This window comes from Plectropomus leopardus, chromosome 16, assembly GCF_008729295.1.
Source record: "Plectropomus leopardus isolate mb chromosome 16, YSFRI_Pleo_2.0, whole genome shotgun sequence".
Taxonomy (NCBI): Eukaryota; Metazoa; Chordata; class Actinopteri; order Perciformes; family Serranidae; genus Plectropomus; species Plectropomus leopardus.
The window spans coordinates 7,236,394-7,249,520 of record NC_056478.1 but is presented as its reverse complement, the minus strand read 5'-3'; the positions used below and the strand labels follow the sequence as shown (position 1 = coordinate 7,249,520).

General features: G+C 39.9%; 2 protein-coding genes across 2 annotated transcripts; both read left to right on the top strand.

The window, feature by feature from the left end:
• The first annotated feature begins 1,201 nt into the window (after positions 1-1,201).
• LOC121955180 (protein LEG1 homolog) lies at positions 1,202-4,883 on the top strand. The gene is made up of 8 exons (XM_042503027.1): positions 1,202-1,499; positions 1,760-1,846; positions 1,975-2,048; positions 2,839-2,943; positions 4,002-4,120; positions 4,309-4,450; positions 4,554-4,650; positions 4,735-4,883. Exons 1-8 carry the CDS (start codon positions 1,202-1,204, stop codon positions 4,881-4,883), a joined length of 1,071 nt encoding a protein of 356 aa, XP_042358961.1.
• A 3,677-nt stretch (positions 4,884-8,560) lies between these two features.
• On the top strand, positions 8,561-11,520 carry LOC121955771 (protein LEG1 homolog). The gene is made up of 8 exons (XM_042503848.1): positions 8,561-8,898; positions 9,109-9,180; positions 9,268-9,341; positions 9,584-9,688; positions 10,393-10,511; positions 10,657-10,798; positions 10,902-10,998; positions 11,091-11,520. The coding sequence occupies exons 1-8, from the start codon at positions 8,601-8,603 to the stop codon at positions 11,237-11,239; spliced, it is 1,056 nt and encodes a 351-aa protein (XP_042359782.1). The 5' UTR covers positions 8,561-8,600; the 3' UTR covers positions 11,240-11,520.
• The last annotated feature ends 1,607 nt before the right edge of the window (positions 11,521-13,127 follow it).

The following is a 13,127-nucleotide window of genomic DNA, read 5'->3' as shown; positions in this document are numbered from 1 at the left end:
GGCTGTGAGACTCCTCAACTCATCCTTCAACTGCGAAAGATGTTGCAGGATCAAGGACAAATTTTAATTTCATTTTTTATACTATGTTTAAAATAGAGCAATAAATCTTCCTTGTCCTTTGTAAATACAATTGAAAGAATATTAGCAGTCAACACAGAAATAATAGTACCAATGATTAAATTAAACACGATCAAGACAAAATAAAAAATCAATTAAAAGACAAACTAAAATACATAAATAAAAATAGACTAATTAAACAGATGACATCACATTAAAACAAGTCTGTAAAAATGGGTTTTAAGAAGTGATTTAAGTCTAGATAAGTAATTAGACTTCTTGGGGGTTTTTGTTTTGCTTTGTATCTCTTCCTTAGTCCTAAAGTAATTTGGGTTATTTTTCCCAGTGATTTTTGCTTGGCTGCTCCAGGCATCATGTGACAGGGTGGGGCAGGGAAAAAGAAGTCACTGATTTCGTTAACCTTATCTCCTCAGACAGGTTGTTCCAAACCTGAGGGGTCCTGATGGCAAAGGGACAATCAACTTTGGTTTTTGGAACAGCAGGGAGGGCCCCATCCGGGGATCGAAGGCTTCGAACTGGCTCATATGGGGTCAACATTTCTATTAAGTAGTGAGGGGCGAGACCCAAACAAGTTTTAAAAATGATCATTAAAATCCTAAAATCAATTCTAAAATAATTAGGGTGCCAAAGGAGACGATTGAGGTGATATGATGCTGTCTGTTAAAACCAGTGAGAAGCCTATATAGATAGATAGATAGATAGATAGATAGATAGATAGATAGATAGATAGATAGGCATACATATATATATACATATTCATCCTATTCGCACAATAATCATTCATTGCATAAGTGTGATATTTGCATGGTGAAAATAGTTCAGATGTAAATGTTCCATGTCTGCCAATATATCCCCTTAAATTTTACACACTGGACCATTAAACTGTCAATATATATGCATATATTTACACATAGTAGAATACATTATCTGAGTTGGTCAAGAGACCCACTGTTTCTGAGAATTTCAGCGATGTTGGTTACATACACACATCTTATCTATGAATGAGGGTCCACTGAACCCAACGTGACTGGTCCATGACAGTGATCAGAGCATTTTGATGTTAACAGAGCGGTATAAAAGCCTCTTGACTCCATCACTCCCTGCAGTCCCGAGCTCATCAACCATGATGCACACGGCAACCCTCAGCCTCCTCCTGGCATCTGCAGTTGCTCTTTGCAGCACTGCTTCCATTCTAGATAATGGCATGCCCGTCATGTGGGCCCAAGCGTCCACCCAAATGACTGACCTGCCAATGAAAGATGGCGTTGTGACCCCTGACCCCTGGATCGCCCTTAACCGTATGAGTTTTTTCCGGCTGATGGTCAATGCTACAACACCGTTTCTGTCATGCATGGGGACAAATGCCACAGACGGTCCAATGTGGGGACTGATACTGCAGATTGCATGGATGAAAACCTCAGGTAACATGATATTAATTTGTTTTTTTTCATAGTTTATTTAATTCCTCAAAATTCTAATTATTGCAAAAGTGAAAAGTTAATCATGTAAATGCATTTAAATGAAACCCTCAGCAATGACATCTCACCCATGCAATGAATAAATAATCAATTTTTACTGTGAGCCCCAGAGTCACTGAGCCCTAAACTGCAAGAACATAACACCAGCAACCAAAGAATATACAAAAACTGATGTTATTTTGTACAACCTGTTCTTTCTGTAGGGCGTTACGCTGATCCAACCGGTGCTACAACCTGCGGCCTGAAGACAGGAGACACCATGTGTATTTCTCCTCAGAGCTGGTGGTCCTGTGAGTATAGTGTGCTAACACACATACACACACACACACACACACACACACACACACACACACGCATATATACCTTTAGGAAAACATAGAACACTAAACACAAACAAAACCACTTCTTCCTCCTCCAGGTGTGAACTACTTTGTCTCTGTTCTGCCCTTCCTGTCTGCTGCGAAGAATGGCTTCCTGGGAGAAAACGTTAAGGTATTTGTGCAGCTCAACATCTCAAACTGAAAGAGAGACAATCTGTCGCTTCTGTTAGACTGCACCCAGTGCTGGCACAGCTAAATGCTAACGCCAACAAAAGTATTAATCAAATTTAATAATTACATATTTTTTGTCTTACCTGTAGGGCTATTTATCAGTCTAGATTGTTTTGGTGTGAGCTGCAGAGTGCTAGAGATATCGGCTGTGGACATTTTTGTCTTTTTTCCAATATAATGCAACTCCACGGCACTTGGCTTGTGGAGGTTAAAGCACCAAAAAAATAACTTTGAAAAACTCAACATCAATGTCTCTTTCCAGAAATCATGACCCGGTCACTCAAGATAATCCATAGATTTGTTGTGAGCAGTTTGATGTTGGAACTATCTTCAATTTACCAAACTACAACCACTAACTGTATAACTGCACAGAGAGAAGCAAGCATCTACGACGAGCTCACCTAGCACCACTGAGCAAGCCAATGTTACAGCTCAGCCAAGGAGGACACCATTAATGTTTCATCTCGAACTGTGACACGCACGACCTTCTCGTCCATGAGTAGATGCACGATTCCTTCTGCGCTGTGATACAGTTGGTTGGTGTAGTTTGGTAGAAAGAAAACAGTTCCTACAAAAAACTGCCTCACCACAAAGTATCCGGTCATTTTTGAGATATTTCAGTCTTTATCATCAGTGGTTTAGCAACTGCCCAAAATGTCGTCTCAAAAACTTGAATCCCTTTTTGATAGTGTAATTATGATTGTAATGATGGTTGATGGTGTTTCTGTCAGGTCCAGATGCAGGCACATAAAAGTGTTGAAGGCTACTGCACAACATACACTGACTGTGCAGCTGCCTACCCTGACGCCATGACTAAGTGGGATGCCTTTTTCCAGGTATATCACACACACACACACACACACACACACAATGAAAATATAATACAAAAAGGTGATTTTACACATGTTAGCATAATTTTTCACTCGGAGCACTACTTAAACAGTGTAGAAAGATGTATAATGTCCTCTTTTAGCAGAAGGTCAGTGTTAAAAACTGGGGATCTGCAGGGTCTAAAATGTTTCAGTTATGTATAATTGTTGTAAATTGTGAAATAAGGTCTTCCTTGTCATAAAAACACAGAAAAAAACCTGCACATTTCAAATACATTTCTTTTAAACTTTACTGACCTTTCATTGGCACATGTGCTCAATTTTTGCACATCTCCAATCAACTTATTTTATAGGCCATGTTGAGCTCTCTCTGATTTTATATAGATAGATAGATAGATAGATATACTTTATTGATCTCAAAACTGAGAAATTGGGGTGTAGCAGCGCCATACAGTAGAACAAGAGAACAAAGAGAATAAAGAGCAAACAATATTAATAAAATATAAAAGGAATATGTTTAAAAAACTAAAAACTAAGAGACTATACATATATACATATATACAAGTGTAACGTGTAGAGTATTAGGAAGAGCTATAGTTATTTTTAAAAAAAATTATAAATCATATTTGTTTATGTTTTATATATTTGTTTATAGATTTATATATAATCAATTTATAATATATATGTACAATTTACTGTGACCCTGAAGCCATTTTTCACCCTGTTAGTTTGTAGTTTCTGACCCTCCAAAAACTAAAATGATGATTACGACACCCCTACCTTTGGGTGTTTTTTTTCCCATTGTAGAGGCCATTTTGTGTCTCTTTGTGGTTAGGTTTCTCTTGCCATCTGGTGGCTCTTTGTGGTTGTTTTGTGTCTTCTTTGCAAATCTCTTTTTGTGGTAATTTTGAGTCTCATACTGGTCAGTGAAGGTCAGGGAGACTCCTGCCAGCCTGTGCCTGGTATGCAAGTTCAGCAATCTATCCATGGCTGAAATGTTGTGTGTGTGTGTGTGTGTGTGTGTGTGTGTGTGTGTGTGTGTGTGTGCGTGTGTGTGTTGAAAGGGTCTCAAGGCAACTCATAATCCTCCTCTCTCTGACGCTGAGAAGAAAGACACTCTCCTCGGTCTCTACTGGGAGGCCCAAATGGCTTCACTACATGCCTCTGCAGCATGCAAGGACAAGTAATCCATCTATAGACTGATCTTAAAGCAATAGTTTGATGTTTTTGGAAATACACTCTCTCGCTTTTATGATGCGCATTAGATGAGAAGACTGATATCATTGTCATAGTTCAGAGTGGTATTGTTTTCATCTAACTCTCGGCAGCAAAGGTAAGAAATTGTCTCTCCTATTCTTTCATTTCCTTCAGGCAGAGCCACTTCTCCCCTGCAGAGCAGTCGTTTGCAAACAGCTGGCTTAACAACGCTGAGTACATTTCTGCAGCACATTTCCACTCCAGTCTGACCAAAGCTGCGATGTATATTGTCCCTCTCCCAAGCCGTGTGTTAAAGGTACGTAACTACAGCTGCACTCATGCATTCATTTCCTAATCAATCCCAGTTTTATAACATGTGCTTTCATGTAATTTCTATTCTGTCATATCTGTGCATCTAGGCGGGCGACAATGCGCCTTACATAGCAGATTTGACTGACGACGAGAACCGCACACTGGCTACCTCCTACTGGATCAATTACATTGACTCTATAATGGGTAAGCCACACTCAAAAAATATTGTAATATGGTTTATTTTTATTGAGTTAATGAGCTTTTAATAATGATCATGTTATCCACTAGGTGGGTCACTGGTGAGTTCGTGGAAAAAGGCCATGTGTTCAATGGAAACAAGGGAGAAAGGAAGAGAGATGATGGAGCAGCTCCAAATCAATCCCAGCTACGGTACAAGCACCTTCGTGTCCATCGTGACTGGAATGAGTGGCTGCTGAGACCAACAAAAACAAAGAACCAGATAACTTTTTCCCCAATAAATAACACTTTTTAGATTACTCAGAGGGAGTTAACACTTGAAGTATGTGGTTATTTGAAAGGTGTAGATCAACAGAAAGTGTCAGATTAAACTTTAAAGTATGAAATACATCTTTGGTCTTGTCACTCATTTGTGAATATACAGTATGTGACCCAGTAAAAGAGTCTTAAATGCAAAAATCATTTACTTACTCTTTTTGTTTTCTTGGCTAACTGTAAACTAACAAATTAAAAGGACGGAGGGCTAAACAACTCATACCAAACATTTAAACAGAAAGTGGCGTCCTCACTTCTGATCACATTAAGATCAATAACGCTTTTAAAATCTTCTACTACCATTTTTTACTCCTCCCAGTTTGATGGAGATGATGCAGATCATAGCCTTTCTTAACCCTCTCCCCATTCCAGCAATTTCTCCAAACCTGGTGAAGAAGCTGGAGGCTCCTATAACCCAGGCACAAATAGTCCTAGCCATATCATCAATGCAGGGCTGGACCCTTTACTTCGTTTTGGGTTTTTTGGAGTCATTTCAGTCATTTTCTGCAACCGCTTGTCCTCGTAAGGGTCGCGGGGGGGCTGGAAGGCGGGGTACACCCTGGACAGTTTGCCAGACTATCGCAGGGCCGACACATATAGACGAACAACCACACACACTCACAGCCACACCTAAGGGCAATTTAGAGTCATCAATTAACCTGAGCTGCATGTCTTTGGACTGTGGGAGGAAGCCGGAGACCCCGGAGAGAACCCACGCGGACACGGGGAGAACATGCAAACTCCACACAGAAGGGCCCCCGCCCGGACCGAACCCCGTTCCAGGGACCCTCTTGCTGTGAGGCAACAGTGCTAACCACAAAGCCACCGTGCCACCCGGTTTTTTGGAGTGTTTTATTTAATTTAACAAAAAAAGACAGATGACAATTCATCACGCAATCATACCCTCTTTCCTCAACCCACCCAAGCCCACCCTCTACCACCTCCCTTCACCCTGTGGTGCGAGCAACCAAAGAAAATAACAATAATTTAACATTCCCAACCAAATTTTTTAAAACGTTTGTGGTGCTCTTCTCCCGACAGCTAGCGACTGTTCCGCTTGAATAACTTCAGCTGGGTTCACTTCCTCCCTAATTAAACTTTCATCACAAAGAAGGGTCAGAATCCTGCAGACTGTGCCTCATATGGGCTTATCTCGCTGTTGAACACAGACGCCAAGATTCTAGCAAAGGTCCTGGCCCACAGATTGGAAGAGGTTGTCACTGCAGATCAGACACGCTTCATCAAAAATCATCGCTCTTTTTTAAAAATCTGTCGTCTCTTTGTTGTGTTGTATTCATCCTCTGATGAAAAACTCCCAGAGTGCATTGTTTCCTTAGACACAGAGAAAGCGTTTGATCAAGTTGAGTTGAGATACTTATTTTACGGTTCTGGACAAATTCGGTTTAGGATCGTCGTTTATAGACTGGATCAAATTGGTATATGCTTCTTCCACTGCAACAGTTCAAACTAATGGTACATTCTCCCAACCTTTTATGTATGTAGTGCAGTAGCCATGGGGCGCCCCAAGGCTGTCCACTAAGTCTGATCCTCTTTGACCTAGCTATTAAACCGCTTGCTATTGCCTTCCATGACAGTGCCAGCCGCGCTGGAATACGAAAGGGAGGGGGCATGGTACATAAAGTATCTTTATATGCAGACGACCTCCTGTTACTTGTTTCAGATCCAGCAACCTCTTTACCAGTTGCACTTTCCCTACTTGGCCAATTTGGTTCCATATCAGGATACAAAACTAACCTACACAAAGGTAAATTATTCAAATTCCAAAACAGATCACAATGTCATACTGTTCCAAATTGAAGAACTGTAGTTCACCGACCTTAGAGTCGTAGTTATGCAGAAATTTAAAAATCTTTTAAAGAAATTTTTTTCACCCTGTTACATCAAGTTAAAATTTTACTGCAGCAGTGATCTCCTCTTGCATTATCCCTTGCTGGCCGAATAAATTCTATTAAAATGACTAGACTCCCAAAATTTACATAGTCATTCCTGCGCATACCAGTGTTTATCCCAAAGTCACACATTGTCTCACTAGATTCCATTATCTCCACATACATTTGGTAAATTAAGAGACCTCAAGTAAGCAAGGTCCTACTTCAAAGATAAAAAAGAGACAGAGGCATGGGACTCGCCACTATTATTGGGCTGCTAACATTCAATATCTTGCCTTTTAGTACCACTACTATTAAACTCATGCTAAAATACAACTCTTTCTGTACTCCTTGGGGCTCCACTTAAATACCCTCTCCCCAAGCCAATAGACAACCTAGTTGTGTGCCATCACCTGAAATTGTGGCCCAATTCAGGAGAACCTTTGGCTTTGGAGATTTCGCCCTTCTCAGTCCTATTGCCTCCAAACATTTTTTCACTCCATCTCAACATGACTTAACTGCGGATGTGGCTGCAGTGTTTGTATTGTTGTTTATTTTTATTCAAAAAAGTTTAATAGAAAGATTCTTGAAAAGAAAGGACAAGGACCTCCCGCTTACAATTCACTGTAAGGTCAAGAAAAGAGTAGTCTTATTTTTAGGCGATTATACACAAAAGAAAACATACCTATTATATTACATTCCATGTCTGCCAATATGTCCCTTTAAATCCTACACACTGGACTTTTAAACTACGAAGGCCTAAAACTTTACACGCCTCTCTCAGCTAACTGTTGACAAACTGTGTAAGGTAGCAACCCACTGTACTGCAGATGTGGAATTACCACTGTGACCAACAGTGCATTACTCTTATCTTATCAGTGGAATAGTTGACTGGGTTATTTGAGGTTAAAATCAGTTTCATAACCAAACAGTTATGAATTATATATACAGTATATATATGAACTTTTTATTATATTTGTACTATTCATCCCATTTGCACAATAATCATTCACTTCATAATAGAAAAAAATAGTTACTGCTCTATAATTAAAGTTGGTGCTTAAGTGTTTTATGTGTGTCTTCCTTAACTGTCATTTTATTTTATTACTTTTATTTAGCACTTGTCTTTTTTTTTTAATACTTTTTCTTTTTTTTTGTGTATGCACTTGCATGTTTACACCAGCAGTCTGGGAGAATTGGCATCTCAATCCTGTCTAGGTCCTTTACATAATGGCAGAAATGACAAAGTTGACTTTGACTTAATAATGCATTGCACATACAACACCTGTTGATTTTAAGACAGATAATATAGAAAACAGCAGTACAAGGGGGTATTTATTGTATTGCATGGATAATTGTAAAAAGAATAACAGCTTATGATTATCACCGTTAGATTTAAATCCAGTGCGCTGTAAATAAAGCATTCATCTTTATTTGTTATTCGGTTCAGATGTAAAAAAAAAAAAAAAAAGAAATTGAACTGTAGATGTTGCTTGTTGAGTTGGCTGGCTGCTCTTTAAGTTCTCTTCATTCAGCTTCACACGACATTGTGTTCTCTTTTGTGTGGGCGTTTTGTGGGTTTGTTGACACCACTGAGCTCTGTGTACACACATCTTATCTGTCTGCCAGTTTGGGTCCACTGAACCCAAAGTCACATGAGTCCATGACCGTGATCAGATCATTTTGATGTAAGCAGAGCGATATAAAAGCCTCCTAACTCCATCGCTCCCTACAGTCCCCAGCTCATCGACCATGATGCACGCAGCGACCCTCGGACTCTTTGTGGCATCTGCAGTTGCCCTTTGTGGCGCTGCTCCCTTTCTAGACAATGACATGCCCCTCATGTGGGCCCAAACGTCCACCCAAATGACTGACCTACCATCGAAGGATGGCGTTGTGACCCCCAACCCCTGGGGCTTTGTCAACCGCATGAGTCTTTACCGGCTGATGATCACTGCCACAGACCCGCTTCTGACATGCATGGGGACAAATGCCACAGACAGTCCAATGTGGGGACTGACGCTGCAGCTTGCATGGATGAAAAGCTCAGGTGACATGATTCTGTTTTTCTTTATAGTTTATTTCATCTCTCAAAATGATATTTATTGCAAAAGTGGATGACTTCTCACCCATGCAATGAAAAAATAATCACCTTTTACTGTGACTCCCAGAGTCACTGAGCCCTAAACTGAGAGAGCATGTACTGTATATGATACATGAAAAAACTGATTGCGTTTTGTACAACCTGTTCTTTCTGTAGGGCGTCTCGCTGATCCAACCAGTGCTTCAACAGGAGATACTTTGTTAATTTCTCCTAAGAGCTGGTGGTCCTGTGAGTATGACACTGACACACACACACACACGCAAAGAAATGCATATATACCTTCAGAAAAACATAGACCACTTCTCTCTCCTCCAGGTGTGAACTACTTTGTGTCTGTTCTGCCCTTCCTGTCTGCTGCGCAGCAGGGCATCCTAGGAGAAGACGTTAAGGTACTTGTGCAGCTCAACATCTCAAACTCAAATTTAAAATTTTCCCTGATCATTGCCACATGGGAAGTTAAGGGCACAGTTCAACGCCAAATAACTCCTGTGATGCGGTTGGTTGCTGTAGTTCTGTAGAAAGAAAATAGTTCCTTTATGGTGAAAACTGCCCAAAATTTCCTCACAACAAAACTTGAAGCTGTTTTTGGTATTTTAATGATGATTGTAATTACGGTTGATGTTTCTGTCAGGTCCAGATGCAGGCACCCGAGGGTGTCGAAGGCTACTGCACTACATATACTGACTGTGCAGCTGCCTACCCTGACGCCATGACTAAGTGGGATGCCTTTTTCCAGGTCTATGAGATACACATACACACACACACACACAGAGTGAAAATATAATACCAGAACGGCTGATTTTACACATATCAAAATCATTTGTCACTGGGAGCACAACTTAAACCTTGTAGACAGATATATAATGCCCTCTTTCAACAGAAAGTCAGTGTCTTTGTTGTTTATTTTATGTGTTTTTATAGACATGTTGTGTTTTTTTTGTGCCTTCATTTGGTTAGTTATTTTCTTTTGTAGCCGTTTTGTGTCTCTTTATAATTGTTGTGTCTTTGTTGTTTTTATTTCTTGTAGAAATTTTGTGTCTCATTGTGGGTTTTTTTGTGTCTTAAGTTATTTTCTGTCCCTTTGTAGCTATTTTGTGTATCTGTGTGGTTGTTTTGTGTCTTTTTGTAGACATTTTGTGTCTCGTAGTGGTTGTTTTGTGTCTCTTTGTAGCTTTTTTGTTTCTCTTTGTGGTTCCTTTTCATCCCTTTGTGATCATTTCGAGTCTCATCCTGGTCAGTACATAATAATTAACTTGAGTGACATTTTGCAGGTGAAGGCTGCAGGGCTCCTAAAACTTTGGGTCCCCAAGCCTGTGCCCGCTATAAAAGTTCAGCAATCTATCCATGGCTGAAATTTTGCATGAATGTGTGTGTGTGTGTGTGTGTGTGTGTGTGTGTGTGTGTGTGTGTGTGTGTGTGTGTGTGTGCGCGCGTTTAAAGGGTCTCAATGCAACTCATAATCCTCCTCTCTCTGATGCTGAGAAGAAAGACACTCTCCTCGGTCTCTACTGGGAGGCCCAAATGGCTTCAACTTACGCCTCTGCAGCATGCAAGGACAAGTAATCTATCAATCTATAGACCTATATCAAAGCAATAGTTTGATGTTTTTGGAAATACACTCTCTTAGAGTGGTATCATTGTTTTCATCAAACCCTCAGCAGCAAAGGTAATAAATTTTCTCTCTTATTCTCTCATTTCCCTTAGGCAGAGCCACTTCTACTCGACAGAGGTGTCGTTTGCAAACAGCTGGCTTAACTTAGCCGAGTACGTTTCTGCAGCACGTTTCCAATCCAGTTTGACCAAAGCTGCACCGTTCATTGCCCCTCTCCCGAGCCGTGTGTTAAAGGTAACTACAACTGCAACCATGCATTTATTTCTTAATCAATCTCAGTTTTACAAACTGTGCTTTCATGTAATTTCTGCTCTATCTGTCATTTCTGTGCATCTAGGCGAACGATAGTGCGCCTAACATAGCTGATATGTCTGAGGAAGAGAACCGCACACTGGCTACCTTCTCCTGGATGAATTACATCAACAATGTACTGTGTAAGTGAAACTCACACAAAAAAATGTAATATGATTTATTTTTATTGAATTTATGAGCTTTTAATGATGATCATGATCATGTCATCTACCAGTTGGATCACTGGTGAGTTCGTGGAAAAAGGCCATGTGTTCAATGGAAACAAGGGAGAAAGGAAGAGAGATGATGGAGCAGCTCCTGCTCAATCCCAGCTACGCCACAAGCACCTTCTTGACCATCGTGACGGGAATGGGTAGCTGCTGAGACCAACACACACACACACAGATACACACACAGCAGAACGAAATAGCAACTCTGATTAGATAATTGTTTTTTTTACAATAAAAACACTTTTGTATTACTCAGGTTTCATTGAGAGAACACAATTTCAATCCAAAAACACAGAAAGTATGTGATTATTTAAAAGGTGTAGATCAACAGATAGTTCCAGATGAAAGTTTTAAGCATGTCATCCTCCATATGTCTTCGTTCTTGTCACTTGTGAATATGCAGTATGTGGTCCAGTAAAGCATCATAAACACAAATTCTACTGTCATTACTGTCCTCTTTTGTTTTCTTGATCTTGTTATTGCACTTTAAAGTCACTGTCTGCAACATTTAGAGTATTAGATACAATAGAGCAGCAAAACTACTGGCTATGTAAAGATATAATGGAGTAATGGTGTCCTGAGCAGTATATAAAGTCCTCTGTGTGTGTTTCAATCTGAGCTTCTCTGGCCCTGGTACACCAAACTAACATCAAAGCAGCAGTAGTGACGAAAGCAGACTGTTGCGTTGCCTCACATCGCCTGTGTTATGGCCAAACAGTTGCACTTTAAAAAAAACACACACACACACACACACACACACACACACACTTCAACCAAACTCCAACTAGCAGATACAGTCTGCACCTGTGTGAGAGGAAGTAGCTCTCTGTGAGCTCACATGTCAGTTAGCCTCAATAATGCCATGCAAGTCCACAGTGGTGGATTGGTAATGTCGCAGGAGAATAATGCCCACCCTCCAGTTTCCCTCCGCCCACATTAACATACTGTAGCTCTGTCAGGACTGTTTCTAGCGCTGTTAATGGAGTTAGCAATGTCAGCTAAGTTGGATTCTGAAACATGGATATGCTCCAAATGTCGCATACAGCTTCTTATGTAAATGGTGTATAGTAGGAGTAGGGAAAGACACAAAAGTTCTCAAATTCTGGTTTGAAGACACAGTTTGTTTGCACAGCTTAAATCTTATAACTGCAATAAATCAGGGTCTTACAGATTTTATCAATGTCATAATATGTGGGGCAGATTGCAGAGTACAGCTGAGTACATTTATGGATGGATTACCAAACAGGCCTACTGGTCAAAGGCCCAGGGGACGTAACATGTCAGGTGCCTCCCTGGCCTTCTCCTGCAAAATGTAACTAAAATGAACTAACACTGACCAGGAAGAAACTTGAAATGATTACAAAGGGATGAAACGGAACTGCAATCAGACACAAAATAGCTACAAAGAGACATACAACAACCAAAAAAAGACAATACAACCACCGACACACAAGATGGTTTCTAAAATGGAAAAACATCCACAAAAACATAATAAAACAACCAAGAAGGACACATACGAACCACGGTCAAAGCCAGTGATCATAGACAGATGCAAAGGAACTGCAAAGACACACAAAACAACAACAACCAAAGGAGGCAAAAAACCCACAAACTACAGGTTTTGTTTCTGCTCACTAGCCCATTGTCTCATAAAACCGCCCATGAGTACATTTACTCAAGTGCAATACTTTCTGTAAGTACAGTTTTACTTTACATTTCTACTCCACTACATTTCATAGAGAATATGTTCTTATCCCACTATATTCACCTGACAGCTGTCATTACTGCTGTGCAGCTTTAAATACTACATCAAAATAATTGTTAAAAATATGTTGCTTTGCATGAATTAAAGAACCTAACAGTATATAGAGTAATTAATTGGTTATTTCCATTTTATACTACTAAATCTCTCTACTCCACTACATCTTGAAACCAAATGGTATACTTTTACTCCACTACATTTATTTCACAACTTTAGTTACTTTGGGGTTCAGATCATTAATTCAAAATATGAATTAAACAATAACTTAAAATGCATTATT

Coding starts and splice junctions, on each gene's coding strand:
- LOC121955771 (XM_042503848.1), top strand. CDS start 8,601: ATGATGCACGCAGCGACCCTCGGACTCTTTGTGGCATCTGCAGTTGCC. Junction 8,899..9,108: donor TGCATGGATGAAAAGCTCAG/GTGACATGATTC, acceptor TTCTTTCTGTAG/GGCGTCTCGCTGATCCAACC. Junction 10,799..10,901: donor TCCCGAGCCGTGTGTTAAAG/GTAACTACAACT, acceptor CTGTGCATCTAG/GCGAACGATAGTGCGCCTAA.
- LOC121955180 (XM_042503027.1), top strand. CDS start 1,202: ATGATGCACACGGCAACCCTCAGCCTCCTCCTGGCATCTGCAGTTGCT. Junction 1,500..1,759: donor TGCATGGATGAAAACCTCAG/GTAACATGATAT, acceptor TTCTTTCTGTAG/GGCGTTACGCTGATCCAACC. Junction 4,651..4,734: donor TTACATTGACTCTATAATGG/GTAAGCCACACT, acceptor GTTATCCACTAG/GTGGGTCACTGGTGAGTTCG.